The sequence below is a fragment of the Triturus cristatus genome, chromosome 5_1 (assembly GCF_964204655.1).
Source record: "Triturus cristatus chromosome 5_1, aTriCri1.1, whole genome shotgun sequence".
Taxonomy (NCBI): domain Eukaryota; kingdom Metazoa; phylum Chordata; class Amphibia; order Caudata; family Salamandridae; genus Triturus; species Triturus cristatus.
In genome coordinates, this window is record NC_140587.1 from 867,042,584 (window position 1) to 867,061,843 (window position 19,260).

A 19,260-nucleotide genomic window follows, 5' to 3' on the forward strand; every position below is an offset into this window, starting at 1 on the left:
ATGGGAAGAAATTCAAACTACAATACCAAAAACAAAAAGCTGGTCACAGGCTTTCAGTCTGGTCATGAATGTCCTTGAGGCAAAAGAACTATAGGATTCAAAACTTCTGCATTCCCTCTTTAAAATATCTCTAAACAAACAAATCAGGAAGATCTCATGGAATAGGGATAAGAGAGACTTTAGTAAACAAAGTCACGAGTAGACGGACATTGACTCTTATAAACAACCCCACCCGCAATCATAGTTAATTGCCTTACTGAGAGAAGTTTTATAAAAGCAAATTGCTTCATGTGCGTTTCAGACTGTGCCAAACTACCGGTTGCCTGCCAAAATGGTCAAGGGAACCTTTGTCTTCTAAATGCAGGCTTTGTCATTTACACATGGAAAGTCTAACTCATATCTTATTAACTTGCCCCAAACTGTTGACTCAACGTAAGGCTTTGGCGTGCAACCTTTTTAATCAGAACCTGCCGTCACACTTTACTGTTTTGTTTAAAAGGTGAATGTCCCCGAGTGGTTGCGGCTTTCACAAAATTTATCATAAAAGCTGATTGGCTGTTGTCATACAAAGGTTAATACGCCGCAGTGTGAAGGAAGTACGATGAAAAGCTCCCCATTAACGCCGTTCAATGTTTCCAATGCTCTCAGTTGCACACCTTTAGCGACTTTTCACAGTAACTTTAGCACTTTATTCTAGATAAAATGAAAGTGGCATTTCACGACTTGATGCAGGAAACATGAGGGGATACTATTGGGGAATTATCCTAATTTGATGCTTTTTTTATTATATTTCGTACTTTACTGCAAATTTTGCACCAATTGGAAAGTGGACAGGTCCCGGTCAGATAAAATGTTAATTTTAGATCGTTTTCTATGAGGCGGTCCGAGCAAATGTGTTTTATTAACTTGATCTCTCTTTTTTCAGTTTTAGCAAATTTTATTTTGTCACACCTGCAATTTACATTTGGAATGGAAGAGGCAATGAAAGATAATTGGTAATAATGTGAAATAAGAGAATACAGGGCAACACTGATGTCCAGAATGAGTCTTACTCTTTCCATGTTTCTTGCACTTTTAGCACATTTTGCGCTGTCAAGTTTGCACTATTTATTCGGGTTTTATGGACAGGTCATTGTCAGATAAAATGCTGACTGCAGATATTATAGTATGATGGGGATTGAGTAAATGTTTTTTTCTCCACTTGAGGTCTTCTTCCATTTTTAGCAAATTTTATCTTGCCACATCTGCACTTTATATCAGGCATTATGAAGGGGAAAAGTAAAATAATATGCAGAACAAGAGGAGATGGGGTGTTACTGCGGTCTAGAAATCAGTCTACCCTTCCAGTGTTCCCCTTTAATGATGCCCTTGCACTAACAGTACACCTTGTGCTGTCACATTTGCACTATACATCTGGTTTTATGCAAAGAGGTATTGCAAGACAGGATGGGACGCAATGTGATCACGATAATATGGGATGATATTGGTCCCCTGAAAGAGGTTATTGTTTTAATTTTCTGTGAACCTTTTAAATGTATTGTATTGTGATGTGTAAATCTATGGTTTTAATTAACTGAAATAAACTTGACTAGAACATGTCTAATATCCTAACATGGCTACCTAGTTTAATCAGTCCAATTATTTTGTTAAGCTAACATTATCATGCATGGTGAGTTCTATTGCAACATTTCTATTTTCATGCTAAGTCTAAGCATTCAATGAAGAGAGGCTAATTTATCTAAATCTAGGTTAGAACAGGAAAGTACTTCAGAACATTATATCACCAAAGGGCATAGACCATGCTCTGCAGAAACCACAACAAAAACAGAAGAGGGTATTTCACCACCACGCAAACTGCAATGGAGAGTCAGCAATACATGGGGGTTTAGTGGAGCTTTGTTACTTGGATTGATGCCAAAAACAATTTTCACATTCTACTAAAAGCCACTGGGCAGGAATAAGTACTAGAAGTCAAATAATCCATAACACTCAGTGAAACAACTCAGCCACTTAAATCCCTTGCCATACATTCAAAATTACATTAGTGGATGTTGAATCTCTTCTCATAGTAAGCTGGTTCCTATCACCAGTGAATTAAATGCTGAATAGCATTCAGATTACCTGCTGTAGAGCAGTCACAATATTGAATTGTATTAAAATAAATCACCAGTCTTTCTCTCCATTCATATTTGTATATTTCTAACACATTACAGTAAATATTTAAGGCTGTGAGGCTTACCGTCTGACTACTGTGGCAGGAAGGCTGAAAGGAGGCGCTGTAGAGTAATCGACTGAAACGCCATCGGACCTGTTTTTGTTTAAAAGGAACACAGAAAGAAATTAATATTGAAAGAGTTATCGTGGCTGCCACTTTTTAAATTTTCATTTCCGTTTTAGTTCTCCATACAACAAATCAAAGGCGAACTGAAGGCAGTCTTATGGATGATATAAGAAATTGGGTTTATAGTTGTGCAGGATGAGAGGCCTGCACAAGTGACACATCCACAATTTCCCATTACTGGGTACCAAGCACCCCATTGTAGTGCTTGACTTTCTCAGGGTATCGGTAGGTGGTGAGGGCTAGTAACCCCTATTTGCTAGCATCTACTAATAACACTCAGTAAATGACTGTACTTTCCCTTTTCCAAAGAAAAAGCACTGAAAGGACATTACACACACACTACTGAATACTATGTAACAATTTACAAATATATACATCAGACATATTGAACTTTTGGTGACATTCTGAAATCACATTTGACCTCTATTGGGTCATGACACCCAAAATCACAGAATTGCGTCACATAAGACAGGCCTACTGGCTTTGCCAAAGGTTCACCACATTAATATGCAAGGTAATTGGCTTTGCAAAGATTCACAACATAAATAAACCAATAATCCACATGTAAACTATAGCACTGAATGAATGAATGAATGAATGAAATGAAATTTATAAACGCGCAACTAAGCCCGAAGGCATCAAGGCGCCTAACCAAAGAAAATCATAAAAGGCAAATCCAGAACTAAGGGTAGGCTTTAGCAAATAGCCACGTCTTGAGAGCCCTCCTAAAGGCTTGCTTTGAGGGAAGGGATTTGATCTCAGCCGGCAGAATATTCCACAGCTTTGGAGCCAAAGTTGAAAATGCTCTGCCACCCCACTTGGCTCTACGAACACGGGGGACTGATAACAAGGATTTATTGGCGGAGCGCAGAGTTCTGGAAGGTGTATAAGGGGCCAACAGGTCCCTTAGGCCTCCAGATCTGTTAGTAGCCAAAGCCCCATAGATCAAACATAGGGACTTAAAAGAAATCCTGGCCTCAATTGGAAGCCAGTGCAGTGTCTTTCTAGCAGCCGAAGCAGAAGCCCGCTTAGGTAGATCCAGTACAAACTTGGCGGCGGCATTCTGCACCATTTGAAGTCGCATTAACAGACCCTTGTTAATGCCTAAATATAAGGCATTACAGTAGTCAAGTCTTGAGCCTATTAATGCAATTACAATTTGCTTTCTGGCTTGAAGGGACAGATAATGTTTGATCTTCCGCAAGATGTTTAGTAAGCCCCAACATGTGGAGATAGTCCTCTTTACTTGCTGACCCATCCCCAGGGTAGGGTCAATCATGACTCCTAAGTTTCTGGCCAAGGTAGTGGGTGTCGGACACACGCCCAACGATGTAGGCCACCATTCCGCCGACCAAATGTCCTCCTTTCCTCCGAACACCAGAATTTCTGTCTTTTCGCCATTAAGCTTCAATGAATTGCAATTCATCCATTGAGCAACTGCCTCCATACAGTGTCTAAAATTGGAGGCAGCGGAGATGACAGGTTGGGCGAGAGACATCAATATCTGCGTGTCGTCGGCATAGGAGACTACCTCCATCCCATAAGATCTAATAAGCCTGGCAAGTGGGGTCACATAGACGTTGAAAAGGGTCGGACTTAATGCCGACCCCTGAGGGACCCCACAATGCACAGGAAGGGATGGAGATAGGAACTCCCCCAGCTTAACTCTCTGTTCCCTCTGGCCGAGAAAAGAGGCCAGAAAACTAAGTGCGGGCCCCTTCACCCCTATCTCCATCAGCCTAGATGTTAACACTGAGGGAGACAGGGTATCAAACGCAGCCGTGAGATCTAGCAGGATAAGGAGAGTGGTCTGGCCCTTATCTACTCTAGTGCGGATGTTGTCAAGCACAATGGTAAGGGCCGACTCCGTGCTATGCTCTCTCCGAAATCCATGCTGCGAGTGATCCAGAAGGCCAGAAGTTTCCAGAAAGGCTGCAAGATGCTGGTTGAGATGGGTTTCCAGCATCTTTGCAGGGCCTGGGAGCAGCGAAATGGGGCGGAAGTTTTTGAGAACCCCCGGGTCTAATGTGGGCTTTTTTAACAAAGGTTTAACCACCGCTCTTTTCCATTGTGAGGGGAAAGTCCCATCCCTCATTGCCCTGTTCATGATATCTAATAACGGAGGCAGAAGAATCTCCTTACATTGTTTAAGGAGTTTTAAGGGGCAAGGGTCTAGAGGAGACCCCGACCTAGTCTTGATCAGGAGGACTTCAAGTTCCTGAAGGGAGAGGGGTGGAAAGCTGGACAAACACCCTGAAAGCACCTCCTCGGGTGATGTTAGCGATGAGACAGGTAAGCATGTAGAGGTAGATAGTGCCGACCTCTGAAGCTCTAGTGCCGAATATATGTCCACAATTTTAGATTGAAAAAATTGTGCAACATCATTGCAGAGCTGCTGTGAGCTGACAACGGGATCAGGCACCTTCAATGATGTAAGCGTGTCTACGATCTTGAACAGCTCTTTCGGCGAAGAGAGTGAGGAGGTAAGAGAAGTAAAGTACTCTTGCTTAGTTCTTATCACCTCCGTCTTACAGTTCCTTAGGAGGATTTTATGACTATCCCTCTCACGCGAATCCCAACTAGTCCTCCAGAGACGTTCCCGTCTCCGTACTCCCTGCCTAAGAAGTCTTAACGATTCCGAGAACCACGGGGCCGATGGACTTTTCCTCGCGGAGTAGCGCAATGAGGCTGGAGCCAGTTCGTCAATAGCTGTTTTGATGGCACTATCCATCCTCCCTACTGCAGAGCTTAAGTCCTCCTCTGGGGAGATCTCCAAACTGGGCAATCTGGGGGCGAGCACGTCATTGGTTATGTTTTTGAGGTTACTTCTCAATTCCATTTTACTTGGCTCGATCCCCTTGCTACTAACAGTAGCGATCATTAATTCTATAGGGATCGCATAATGGTCCGACCAAGAGAGAGAGATGGGAGTCTCAATGGTCAGCCGAGTGTCATTATAAAAGACCCCATCCAGCATATGGCCCGCCTGATGGGTGGGACCCTTGACTAGCTGTTTCATCCCACAGCCAGAGAAAATATCAAATAGGGATAGAGTTTCAATTGACTCCAAATTTTCCAAATGGAAATTCAGGTCCCCCAGAACAGTAAAGTGCTCACAGCCAAAATGTGGCTCTAAAATATTAAGCATGTGATAACCAAAATCTGTTCTGGTCCCCGGAGGTCTATAAATGAGAAAGCCAGTAAACGGAACTACATATGATCCGTTAATGGAGAACTGAAGGGCCTGAAAGGTGTCTTGAGGTTCAGCTAGTGGGATAATATGGCAGGAAAGGCAGTCTCTATGAAGGATACCCAGCCCTCCCCCCATACGTCCCACTCTGTCCTCCCTCACCAGCGTGTAGCCTTCTGGTACCGCCTCAACCAAATCAGGTCCCGAGGAGTCCTTGGCCCAAGTTTCCGTAATGAAGACCCAGGCGGGTTTTCTGGCCAGTACGAAATCCTTAAATGCGAGATTGTTCTTAATTAATGACCTCGCATTTACGAGAAACCCCTTATCAATCCTCAGGCTAGTTCCTGATTTAAAACTCGGACCTACAGGTGTAGCGACAGAAACAGGAGCCGACACCATAGAAGAGGACCGAAAACAGTGGCAGCCGGGGGAGGTCTGAAGCGCCTCCGGGGCGTTCCTATAGTGGCAAGGCAGCTTAGAAGGCTTAAGAGTGACCAAGTCCTGCCAAGAATAACTGATCCCTATGTACTCACCATCGGTATGTCCAGTCTCCCAGCCATCCAGCCCGTCCTTAGCGCGGACGGGCACAGACGGGCTGGACTCTGGCGTGACTCCGGCGTTACTGCGGCACACACGCCGCGCGCACACGCTGCGCGCCTGCATGTTAAGCCTATATAGGGCTCTAGCGAGTCAGCCTGACTGCTAGAGCGCTACCTGGACTGGCGTCCTGTCAGCGTCCCCTACCTACCCCCAAGATGGCGCCGATATTCCCAGAAAGCGCGAAACGCGCTAGGAAGGACCCGCTGAAGCCGCGGTGAAGGGCACAATTATGGTGCAAGTAAGTGACAGTGATTTTTAAAAACAGGGGAAGTGTTTAAAATAAATTTAACTAAGAAGACAAAAACGGGGTATTTTTAAAATATAGCACAGCGCCTAAATGCCACAGCGCAGCGCACAGCAATGGAAAGCCGTAACAGGCAGACCCACCTTCCACTGCCCCTTAAGTACTTTTCGATTGTGAATGCCTCTGGCCAGTCAGCCTGACTGCTAGAGCGCTACCTGGACTGGCGTCCTGTCAGCGTCCCCTACCTACCCCCAAGATGGCGCCGATATTCCCAGAAAGCGCGAAACGCGCTAGGAAGGACCCGCTGAAGCCGCGGTGAAGGGCACAATTATGGTGCAAGTAAGTGACAGTGATTTTTAAAAACAGGGGAAGTGTTTAAAATAAATTTAACTAAGAAGACAAAAACGGGGTATTTTTAAAATATAGTTAACCATGTTTAAAAGTAATCTTTACTGCCAATAAAGAATTGCAATGTTTATAAAAAATTGTCAGCAACAAACTTTCAATAAACAATTTGAAACCAACGTAACATGTGTCGGAGTATTTCTTATACAGCTTTAGGCCACAAAACATTCAGTCATGGCATGTTCCCTTTGACCTGAGGGACACAGGAAGAGGAAGAAGAGGAGAAGGAATAGGAAGAAGAGGAAGAGGAGGAGCAGGAGGATGAGGGGCAGGGTGGTGGAGCACTCCCCACCCAATAGCCGTTGATGGTACTCATGGCCGTTTTAGGGCAACTACAAGCCAAGAAAGATATGCAAAATGACGTAAAACTCTCCTGGAGTCTCAAATTCAATGACGAAGGAGACTTATGGGTGGTTCTTACATATTTTCTGGGGGAAAGGGCATTGCTGCAGAACCCTGCAGCCCCCACAGGCCTTGGAATGTGTGTTGTTGGTGCCCTTGATATCGTGGGGACACCCAGGAACATATGCACAACAAGTCCCACAGGGCATTATGGTGCACTCTCCCTGTGGAGCAGTAAATATTAAAGTAGCGGCTCTCCTGCTGTTTTATTCTTCCTTTCTGTTTTTTGCTTGAATGGGTGCCAGGTCCCATTCAGGTCTACCAGACTCCAGCTTTAATGTTGGGGTCATCAGTGGGAGCTCCAATGCCTTTCGGCTACCTGCACGCTGCTCCTCTGCTGCACGCTAGCTTGCAGCTTTTCTGCTAAATCAGATGGGATAGATATGCATTCCGTGCTCACTGTGCCTCCGGAATGGGGAACAGCCATTACAACACGGTTTTTACCACGCGTTGCAATTACATCGCATGCAATACAACGCATGCGATGTTACAACGCGTGGTAAAAACCATGCATACCATTACATCGCAAGCGCTTTTACAACACATGCGATGTAATGTGTAATGGCAGCGGCTATCCAAGTCGTTGAGTCGTTGTGAGTGAACTGAGGCTGTTTCCTTCACAACGACGTGCACCAAGCAGGAACCGGGAGACAGCGACGCTGGAGAGGAGAGAGGTAAGGGGGTTTGCGCTTGGGGTTACTTTTGTAGGGTTTAGGGTAGTGTAAAAGTAGTGTTGTAATGTTTGTGTTGTGTGGGTTTTTTATAACGTTTTAGTGTGTTTTTTGTAGTGTAGTTTTGTAGTGTTTGTTTAGTGTAGTGTATTAGGGTTTAGGGTAGTGTAGTAGTGTTTATGTAGTGTAGTATTTTAGGGGTTAGGGTAGTGTATTATGGTTTAGGGAAGTGTAGTAGTGTTTGTGTGGTGTAGTGATTTAGGGTTTAGGGTAGTGTTGTAGAGTTTGTGTAGTGTAGTAGTGTTTGTGTAGTGTAGTGTTTTAGGGTTTAGGGAAGTGTTGTAGTGTAGTGTTTTAGGGGTTAGGGTAGTGTAGTGTTTTAGGGTAGTGTTGTAGTGTTTGTGTAGTGTAGTGTTTTTGAGTTTAGGGTAGTGTAGTGTTTTAGGGTTTAGGGTTTAGGGTAGTGTAGTAGTGTTTGTGTAATGTTTTAGGGTTTAGGGTAGTGTTTGTGTAGTGTAGTGGTTTAGGGTAGTGTAGTGTTTTAGGGTTTAGGGTAGTATAGTAGTGTTTGTGTAGTGTAGTGTTTTAGGGTTTAGGGTAGTGTTGTAGTGTTTTAAGGTTTAGAGTAGTTTTGTAGTGTTTTAGGGTTTAGGGTAGTGTTTTAGTGGGTAGTGTAGTGTTTTACTGTAGTGTCGTGGGGTCGTGCAGGGTAGTGTAGTGTTATTGTAGGGCGAGGACTGGGGGGCGGGGAGGGTTGTGTAGGGGTAGGGTAGTCACTAACCTTGCAAACTTTCACCACGAGTATAGCTTTACCACGCATGTCTTTGCGTTGTAATGGCATGCATGGTAAAAGCATACTCGTGGTAAAAGTTTGCGATGTAATAGCATTTCGTTGTCATTGACATAGCGTAGTAATACCCGCGTTGTAATGGCACGCGTGGTATTAGTATGCGATGTAATGACATACATCCCACTGGAACCAACCTAAGCCTGGCTGAAGAGTCCTAATCTGGGCAAAACCAGCCCTAGGGTGCTTGTATTCCAGTTCAGGGAGGACCTGGCCCTGTAGTTCGGGCTGGACTATTCCCATTGGAGCAGGGTCAAGATTGATTTGCATATGGATGGGTCCAAATAGAGGTGGCATGGTGGGCAAAAGACGATTGGGTGGGATGCGGCCCAAGCGATTGCTAGCGTCTGAGATTAATTCAAGCATTCCATACATAACCTTGTTGCTGCAACTTCTTTAAAGTGGCATTTCTAAAATAACTTAAAATCCAACCTCACCATTAAAGAGGACTCTAAATTACAAGTCCAAAGAGTGTAGGAATTAATGTTATAGCTGCTACCAACCCAAATGTATCATTTAATAAATCTAACAATGTAGCCCAATTATTCCCTATGGCGGCAACCAGCCATGCTACCATGAAAATAGTTTTGGGGGATATTTCATTGTAAGGACATGTTCAACATTAATTCCTACATTTACTACCTTTATATATCTGCACCCTGCCTTTATTGGTGAAAAGGCCTACATATGTGTGCCGCTATCAGGCTGTACACAACAGTAGTCTCTTATGTGCAGCCTGTACCCGTACATACACCCGTGTTCACATGTAACCAGCCCAGTGCACCTTGCCCTAAAAAGGCAGAAACTAGCGGAAAACAAGCGCAGCCCAATTTACCGTGATATTATTGGGAATGAGACTCAGGTAGTGATACTCATTCCCAAACAAGGATAAAAAACAGGAGATCAACAAGTAAAAAATGTGGGTGTGCACAATGGGCGGAACCCGATTGCAACAGATGGCCACATATTACAAAGGGGCGAAAAGAGGAGGTTAAAATAAATTATATTTGGAAAAGCAACAAGATGGATTATTTTAGGAGTGTACTACCACGTCTCGGTTTGAAAGAGCATGGGTAGCCTTTTATGCTCCAGCATGGTATTGCAACGCTCAACCTAGTTAGCAACACAACCCAATGTACCGGAGATGAACCTAGAAAGACCAAGTTATTTGACATTCAATTCCTATTACAAGGCTAGCCCAAAAATGTATTTAGATGCAGCCAATCGTTTGTTGTATAATTGGCACAGAGACTAACAAAACACTTGGATTTATAATACACCTACTAAAATAACAGAAGGATATTGTTGTTAATGATTCTCTGTCAGAAGCATCGCCCTTAACACACAGCATTTCTGGCTGCAATAAACATACTAATTCATTACTCTTTGTGATGTAGCAATACTCTGGTCAACATGCTTGTAGGAAACTGGATTACTGGTTGTGGAGGTAGGGGGGGTGAAACCCTACTCAAGCAGCAACCACTACCTTAGTAAGGGTGCGGCACAAGGAAACCCTAAATTAACTTGTCAGCTTGGCACAAAGCAGTCAGGCTTAACTTAGAGGCAATGTGTAAAGTATTTGTGGAGCAATTCAAATAGTAATAAAGTGAAAACGCAACACAAGAAAAATCCCACAGCAAATTGGAAAAATAAAGTGATTTTGATAAACAAATCAAGAGCAAAACAAAAATCCAATTAGTAGAACCAAAGAAATACATTTTTAAAGTTTCAGTGACTATACCACCAAAAAGTAAAAAATGCCACCTGTGGATGTCCAGACACGCTAGACCGGGACAAATGGCTACAGGGACCCAGCTGGGATCGCTAAACACAAGTGCCTACTTGTAAAGACTTGCAGAAACCTGTGTCAATGATGTGTCACTCTGCAGAGGCGATCCAAGGTCCTGATTGGAGATGCGTCGCACAGCGTTGGTTCTGAGGAGCTGCGATGCTGCAATACGAGGTCCTGTGACATCACTGTGGAGGCGGTCGACGACGGGGCTTATGGCGTGAGGTGCTGTGCCGAGGATGCGTCCCGCACCATTGATTCCAAAGAAGCTGTGGGGCTTGCAATGCGGAGTCCTGCATCGTCATCTAGGGTGCCACTGACAAGAGGCTTGAAATGTAAGAGCCTGCGTCAGGCATGCATTGGGCATGTCATAAGTGCAATTCCTATGGGGCTGCAATGCAAGTCCTTGTGTCAGGAAGGCCCACACAACAGAGGGGCGATGCATCGGTTTTGCTCGGGGTTGCACTGCACAGCTGAGGAGATGCTTCAGTTCTGTTGGATCCACAGATGGGCTGGTAGAACACCTTCAGGCCCGCTTGCAAGGATCCAAGACTGGGGTGGCACCACTTGGCAGGGTAGGACTCTCAGATGTCAGTATCTAGGTGCTGGGTTCAAGGTTCTTTGAGCCTTCTGTTCCATAGGCCCTAGTATGGAGGCAGGCCAAAAAGTCCTTGGAGTCCCTTTGGGCTCCTGGGTTCAACAGAGGCAGGTCCAGTCCTTCTCACCCAGGCAAGAAGTGGGCAGCAGGTCAGGTCAGTAGGGCAGAAGTCCTTCAGAGTAGAAGTCCAGTACAGTGGAAGTCACTGCAGCAGCACAGCAGTCCATGGCAGAGTCCACAGGTTCAGAAGAGTACTGAAGACTTGAGTCTAAGGCTCTAACATTTATACCTGATGTACACTTTGAATTGGAGGAAGCTTCAAGAGGTTTCCACCACCCGGAGGTGTCAGGCATCCTCTTTCTTCCTTGTCCTGGCCCCAGCGTGTTTGGGGCCACAATAGACCGTGACAATCCCTTTGTGAAAGGGCTCAAGCAGTGCCTTTGTGATGTCCAAGTGTGGAAGGTGACAGCTCCTGCATCTCGTTAATGTAGAGTGGCCCATCCTGCCAACATCTATTTCCCTTGTCTCACTGTCTGGGAGCAATACACAAAAGACAAACTGCCAGCTACACCTATTTATGTGACACAGGAAAAGTCTGCAGGCACCAAATGGTTAGGACAAGAAAATGCCAACTTTCTAAAAGTGGCATTTTCTAAACTTTTTAAGCAGGAGTCTCCAACCTTTTCTGTAGTGGGAGCTACTTCTGATCAGTGAAAATCGTAGTGAGCTACTAAAGGCTAAGCAACGTGCAAGTTTTCCGAGAGCCCCCCCCACGACCAGCGTCACTGACTTTAATGCTGTCTCACACCTCATCATCCACCGCGCTGCATCAGATTACATGATAACCGCACCTTGGTGTTCATCAGCCAAGACATGGAAACACTTCCCACACAGGATCACAAACCTAAGAAAATGCTTTCACCCTACACATGCCATAGCTTGCTCTCCATATAGGTAAGTACTTCAGTGACATACATTGGGTTAGTAAGCACTATGAAAATGCTGCAACAAAATTCCTCTCTTTTTTTCGTTATCAAAAACAATGGAAGAAAAGTTATGCTACAAATTAATACATATGATTTTCCTTCATGTCGGGGCCTTGGCAGACTATTAAAACAATAAATATCTGGTATTTGGAAAGGTGGCAACCCTAGTTTCATTATGTGCTTTATTTCTTTTCAAATAGCAATACATGCATGCTGGTCACGTTATGGTTCCATAGTAGTGAACTAAGTGGATTAATGTACCTGCTGCAGAAATGTGTATGTGTGTTAATTCGCCTGCTGCAGAGATAGGCATGCAACCTTAAGGTCGCAGGTTCAAACCCAGTATGAAAGCTCAGGGGGTTAGTTCACTTGCTGCAGAGCTCCAGATGTAACCCACAGCTTACCAGTTCTTGCCGCAGTATAATAGTTGAATAGGTTAACGCAGGGCATCTCCCTACCTGCAGATCACAGTTTCCTGAATATACATCGGAGATCAATGCACCTCCTTCACTAACCTGCATTAACCTGTGGTTAATTAGTTCCAATGAAAGTAAGATAGATCAGGGTATTAAAGCACCTGTTATGAAGCGCTGCAGGCCACAGTCTGTATGAGATATGGGATTAATTAACTCACAGTAGAGCTCTGTGAGGCATCCTGCAGGACAGAGGCTTCAGTCCTGAGAAGAGCACTCAGGTGATTAAAGGACCTGCTCGGAATCTCTGTGGGGTACCCTGCGGGTCACACTAAGGCTGCTCATGGGGCAGAGCACCTGCTGCGGCAGTCAGGAACAGTGCCTTAGGTTTATCCAGTTGTTCTAATAATCTGCCTGATCGGATGACGCATTTCAAAGTTACAAACAGTGGCTGTAGCCCAGACCCATGCTTTGAATGTCCATTTCTGAAAGGTCTGCTAATTAATTCTCTGTCTGTTTTAGTGATTGCACCAACTTCTTGCCTCCTCTATGCCTATCGCTTTGGGTATGTGTACAGGCTGATCATCTTTTCATTTGGGTATGTGTACAGGCTGATCATCTTTTCATTAATCTTCTATTTGCGACAGACAAAGCAGGTTAACTGACAACTAAGAGAATGTATATCTCTACTTCTGCCTCGCATGCACTCACACTGCTCGTCGCTGGGGCTGGCTGAGCTCAAAGGAGCACAAGCTCACATCAGTCTCAGAGATTGAACCCTAAATCCAAAAACAGAAACCCTGCCAGTAAGCACTAATAAACTATAGATATTGCAGTTAAATTTCTGAACATCCGACCGCTCCAACAAATGAAGTAATAACCCAGAAACTATTGTCAACATATCGCAGGACGTAATATATGGAGCACACAGATTCATACAAACGAAGCACAACAATGAAGTGTAAATTCTATGCTTAAGGTTGAGCATCAATGTTGAGACCTAATTGATAATGCTCAGTATTTACTGTCAACATACTGGGGCTCGCTTACCAATCTGCTACTGTGCTCCGCTCCACGCAGGATCAAAAGGCAGCTGCTGCGGTTCTCGAAAGTGGAAGTACATCAATAGTGCTTGTGCCACCTGCATTACAGATCCGTAATGCCGTTCTGATTATCTGCGCACATGTCTTGCAGGCTATAAAGTGCGGAGCCAGCCTGGAAATGGCAGGTGGCACGGTTCCTGCTTGTTCCGGAAGAACATCATGTTCTTCTGCCCGCCCCGCTCCAGCTAAGCTCTGTTTCAACCAATATGAGCTGCTGGTTTTTGTGAGGGCAGGCAAGCACTCACAAAAGGCCGAAAGAAAAGGAAAGGATAATAAATAGTTGCCAGAGTTCAGAGTGAGGCCATAACAATGAAATGCCGGCGCGAGCTACTCCTGGAGGGTTGGCGAGCTACCGATAGCTCGCGATCGACCTGTTGGAGACCCCTGGTTTCAAGCATCGAGTTTTCATCCTAGACTGGACTTTCATTTTATGAAATGAACACAAAAATCAAGTAAATTGTGCTTGTTTTGAATCGTGGAGCAAGGATAGAAAAAAGTGTGCAGACAGAAGCTGTGAGAAGCGATTTGAACACGTTGCTGATTTCATTCTTGTAACAAGTATCCGATTTTGTGAAGTTTTCTGCGAGGATGATCTGTTCTTCGAAGTCGGAGTGTGCTTCTTTGAGTGAAGTAAATAGTCAGACCCTTTGCTATTAATTGCATTTAGTCCAGCAAATAAACATTTATCCAATTTATTATTGAATAAACAAAATAAACCCTCACTTGATTTTCCCGATATATATATTCACTGAAAAAAACATAGGTATCAGGGGCGTTATAGATAGCTGGACTTTTAACTTGTACAAAACCAGTGAAATTCCCCCGTTATATTTAGTTAAGCTAACTATAACTCGCGCGCCTGCAATGCACTGCTGATGACGTCACATATTACATCACTCATGACATGGTCAGTGACATCACTCATGACATCACTGATGACATCTCAAAGGACATCACTGATGACATCATCCAGTGAATGTGTGTTTTTCTGAAAATTACATATGTTTTATATATGTATATCTCAAGGTCAATGGAAGAATAAATGGGTATATAAGAGTATAAATGGATGATTTATTTTTGAAAAATTAATTGTATAACTGACTGATTACGTGTATCTTAGTGAATACATGGCTTAGTGAGTAATGTTTAAAAGGGTCCCTCAGGATTGAAGGTGAATTATTTCCCCAACTTAAAACGCGCCACAGGGCGTGTTTGACCACGTCACCTCAGGTACCTCCAGTAAGCACCACAGAGCTGCGTTGCAGAGTGGTGTAAAAAGGGGCGTGGTATCAGAACACCTGTCTGTAACGCAGCTCCATGGCGCATACTGGAGATACCTGTTGGGCTAGTTGGCTCTCAGGGACCCTCAGTATTGAAGGGGAATTAATTCCCCAACTTACAACTTGCCAGGGGGCGCATTTGCAGAGTGCTGCAAGGAGGGGGCGTGGCCTCCAGCGCGATGCTGGTCTTTTATTTATTTATTTTAAGAAGGGGGGCTGTGTGGCCCCCCTTCTTTTTGTAATTCATTGGCCCTGGGGACCCCATCCCCCAGGGCCTGCCCCCTAATTTTTTTTTTTAGAAAAAAAAAAATTTGTAAGGGGCCCCCTCCCGAGGCCTTAATCGGCCCCGGGGACCCCAACCCCCGGGGCATGGCCTTTTTTTTTTTTTTTTTATTCTTTAGGAGGGGGGCTGCGTTGCCCCCTATTTATAGAAACACCTAGGACATGCTGGACAAACCGTATGTACCTATGACCATGACGATTTGCGTGATATTCATTAAAAGGCGACTATGCATACAATGAATCCACGTGGAATGTATTTACACCACTAGTGAAGCTCTGACGTGTCTGACGCCCTACCATGCCTAATACTCTCCTAGTAGACACCCTTGTCGTTTATTTATACACACATGGGTAGCTATTGATGGGCACATTTAATACACACGCACACCAAGCCATTCAAAGGGGATTCGACAAAAATTCTACCAAAACTATGTTAATAAAACACATATCCACCGCCGGATGTGTAATACTTTTCATTTTACTCTCTGGAAAGGAGACGAACCTCAGCTGAGAGTCACAGCGCTCCTTGCTGAGCCCAATGCTGTGTTACACCCACCAGTGCCCGCCGAGTGCCACACACCTCTGTGTTGTATTACACCAGCTAGTACGTATGCTATGACACTCTCTAGCCCATGTGCACTGTAACACCACCCTGAGAATATGTCATGCCACACTTGCCTTTGCAAAGGTTATATTGCCCCATCTAACGTGCCTTCCTCGATGCCTGTGTTATAACGCACAGCGCTATGCCATACATATTACAATCTGGGATCCATATCTTTGTCACAGTGCATATGCAACGTTACACTCCCCAGCACATATTTTATATTACACCTTTAGAGACAAGTTAGGTTACACAACATTGCCCTGTGCATATTACACTCCAAGGTCCATATCGCATAGCACGCGCTAGAGCCTGTGCTATCTCGCGCTCTCCAATGAATCTGTCATTGCGCACAATGTATTGCATATTATATTTCACGCCCCGGTTCATCTTATATCACACTTTTTGGTACATAGTTTAATACCATACACTATATCTAGTTTTCATTTTCAATCGTGCTTTCAGGACTATTTTATATATAACACTGCGGTTCACCTACCCTTTTCACAGGCATTACATTTTGCGATGGGGGGGTGGAGGGTCAGGGGGTATTTCTGCCAAGTGAGCCCGTAGTCACAGTCACAAACGTCCTCTTCTTCCTGAATAAAAGTGAGATTATGCTGCATACTTGGTAATATTTTAACTAGTTCGCACAGGCAAACATTTTAAAAACAATAAGGTTCCTAATACCCGCCTTCTCTGAACAGTTAGCTTGCTGCCCCATCCACCTCCTCCCTATCCTCTGTTGTCTGAATCCATGGACCAGCCTCCTCCCTCCTGCCATGCATGGTCTGATGTGCTGCCACTGCCCTCCATTTAGCATGATGTACCAGTCCACTCTCCTGCCCTCCATTGCTCAATTCTATGCCCCATCATTGACCTCCTGCTTAGCCTCTGTGCTTAGCTTGCTGCCTCTATTCTCCTTCCGCCTGCCCTCCGATGTCTTTGTGCATGCCCCTGCTCCATCCTTTTTGCCCACCATGTTCCATGGACCTGCCACTCCTATCTACTCTGAGTGTTCTGTTGAGCTGCCACTCCCCTCCCACCTGCCTAGCTGTGTCAGATGACTGTAACCTGACCCTGCCACCTCCACCCTCCTGTCCACATTCCATGCCCCTATCCCCTTCCTCCTGTCCTCCATGGTCCATTTTAATGCCACACCCTTCTACCCTCCCTGGTCTGTTGTGCTGCAACTGCTCCTCCTGCCTGCCCCGCGTGGTCTGTTGTGAGGCCCCTTCCCCTGAACTCTCTTGTCTGTGCCCAGGTCCTGACCCTCCCTTCTATCCTCCATGGTCCTTTGTGCATGCCCCTGCACCCTCCTTCTTGCCCATCATAGTCATTGCGCTACCACTAACCCTCCCGCTTGCCATGCATGGTCTCCTGTGCTGCCACGGCCCCTCCCACCTTCCCTGTGTGGTCAGCTAGCTGCCCCTGACCCCCTTCCACCTTCCCTCCATGGTCTGTGTGTATGCCATCATAGTCTCACTGTTGTTCTCCATGGTGTGTCTTGCTTCTAGTGCCCATCCTGCCTGACCTCCATGGTCATCTTACTGCTCCTGCTCTGCCCTCTTGTCCCCAGCCCTCTTTTTCCATGTGCAGACGCCTATTCCCTCCCTCCTGGCTTGTGTGTTCCATTGTAATGCCCCTGATCCGTCCCTCCTGCCCTTTATGGTCTATTATGCTGCAGCTTTCACTCCTGTCTGTCCATTATGGTCAGCTAGCTACCATTGCCTCTTTCCCCTCTGTTCTCTGTTGTCGATGTGCATGGTCCTGTCCCCTCCCTATTGCTTTCTATGGATTGTTGTGCTGCACTCCTGTCCCGCATGCCCTGTGTGGTGTATTGTGCTGCTGAAAACCCTGATGCCTGCCCTGTAGGGTCAGTTTGGTGCCGCTCTCCATGTCCCTCCTGTCCTCTGTTATCTGAGTCCATGTCCCTACCCCAATTCCTCCAGCCTTCCATGATCCAATGTACCATACTTGCGAACATTTTGAACTTGGTAAGAGGGAGATTTTGAAAAAAAACTGGGGTATTGATTTTCCCCTTTGAGTTACATTGAAAAAGAGGAGATTGTAGACAGGAGACAGATCAAATAAAGCCCATTTGAGCTTAAAAACATTGGACGTTTTCTGGCTGAATCGGGTCTGTTGGTTGTACTACCACTGCCTCTTCATTCTCCCCACAATGGTCTATTATATTGCCACAGACTCTCTTGCCAGTCCTGTATTGTTTGTTTGTTGCCCCAGCCCCCCTTTCCACTGCCCTCCATAGTCTGTTGGTCTGCCACTGCCCTTCCTGCCTGCCCAGTGTGGTCAAATCGTTGCCTCTGCACCCTCCTACCTGCCTTCAATTTTCAGAGTCGGTGCCCCTGGCCTCTACCTCTCAACAGTATCCTAATGAACAACTAGATTGCTAACATTCTATATTTATTACAAAAGTGTGGAACGCCTTACGTCATCTTGATGTAATCAAAACTGTAATACCTAGAGCATTTCCTTTAAAAATTACATATATATGAGGGTCTTATTTGCATCAAAATTATGGTTAGTGCTCTAAAAAACTAAAATATGGACATATTTTCTGAGTTTTCAAATAGCGACAAAGCACTTTTAAATTATTTGTTATCATTATGTTTTTTTATCCAGCTGACCACTTGATTAAATGTTGCACTTAGGGGAGAGGATGTGGTGTTACTTCCAGAGCTGCAGACTTTGCAACTGGGAAACCAGGTTGGAGTTTCTGCTTCAGCTCGACATTCTGTGATTCTGGTCAAATCACTTAATCTCCCCATGTCTACAACCAAAATGAATTTGTTCTTGTGTGATCTAACCAATGCTCATGTAAAGCACTCCAACACCTGACAAGTCTACACTACATAAAACTGCAAAAACACAAAAAATAAAAAGTGTTTTGCAAACTTCTGTCATTGGGCTACATGTGGGCTACATCTGGGTGATGTTTGTGCTGCTTTTGGGCTCTTTTGTCTCTGGTGGCCATCTTGGGAGATTTATTTGTTATGAAGTTTCCAAATTTCCACATTTACTGCAGTCTCCTCAGTAGGAAATGCTTTCAGTTTTTTACTTTGATTCCATCAAGAAGATATTCAGATATGTCACACATTTGCCATAAATTCTGAATGTTAGCACTCTAGTTGCTTATTAGATCACTGTAGTAAAGCTACTGCTCACCACAGAAGTCTGCTGCTGGTATTAAAAGTACATGTTCCAGTCTGCATATCAGAATTTTTTTAATGAAATAGAAGAGGATTTGAGAAGTCACTCAAAATGTGCACTCATTTTTCTTTCTTCAGCACTAATCATAATTTCTATGGCAAAATGAACCCCCTCATTGTGTTCCTTTTTAAATGAACTGTTTTAAGTGTTACCAGTTTATTCCAATCAAGATGGCTTCAGGTGTGCCATACTTTTGTCATAAGTAAGACAGTATGCGCTCTAGTTGTTCTTTTTTTTTTTTTTTTTGAAAACCTTTATTTCGAAATTCAGGACA

At 44.6% G+C, this 19,260-nt stretch overlaps 1 protein-coding gene across 4 annotated transcripts in view; it reads right to left on the minus strand.

Annotated features, from left to right (window-relative positions):
• Nucleotides 1–19,260, minus strand: part of RTTN (rotatin) — a 1,165,399-nt gene that overhangs the window by 528,976 nt on the left and 617,163 nt on the right. For all 4 annotated transcript variants that reach the window (XR_014961587.1, XM_085605903.1, XM_085605904.1 and 1 more), the window contains exon 24: nt 2,240–2,308. Coding sequence is in view for 3 of the 4 variants with exons in the window: in XM_085605903.1 (XP_085462029.1) it covers nt 2,240–2,308 (69 nt within the window). In the remaining variant the exon portion in view is untranslated. The remainder of the gene's footprint in view (nt 1–2,239; nt 2,309–19,260) is intronic.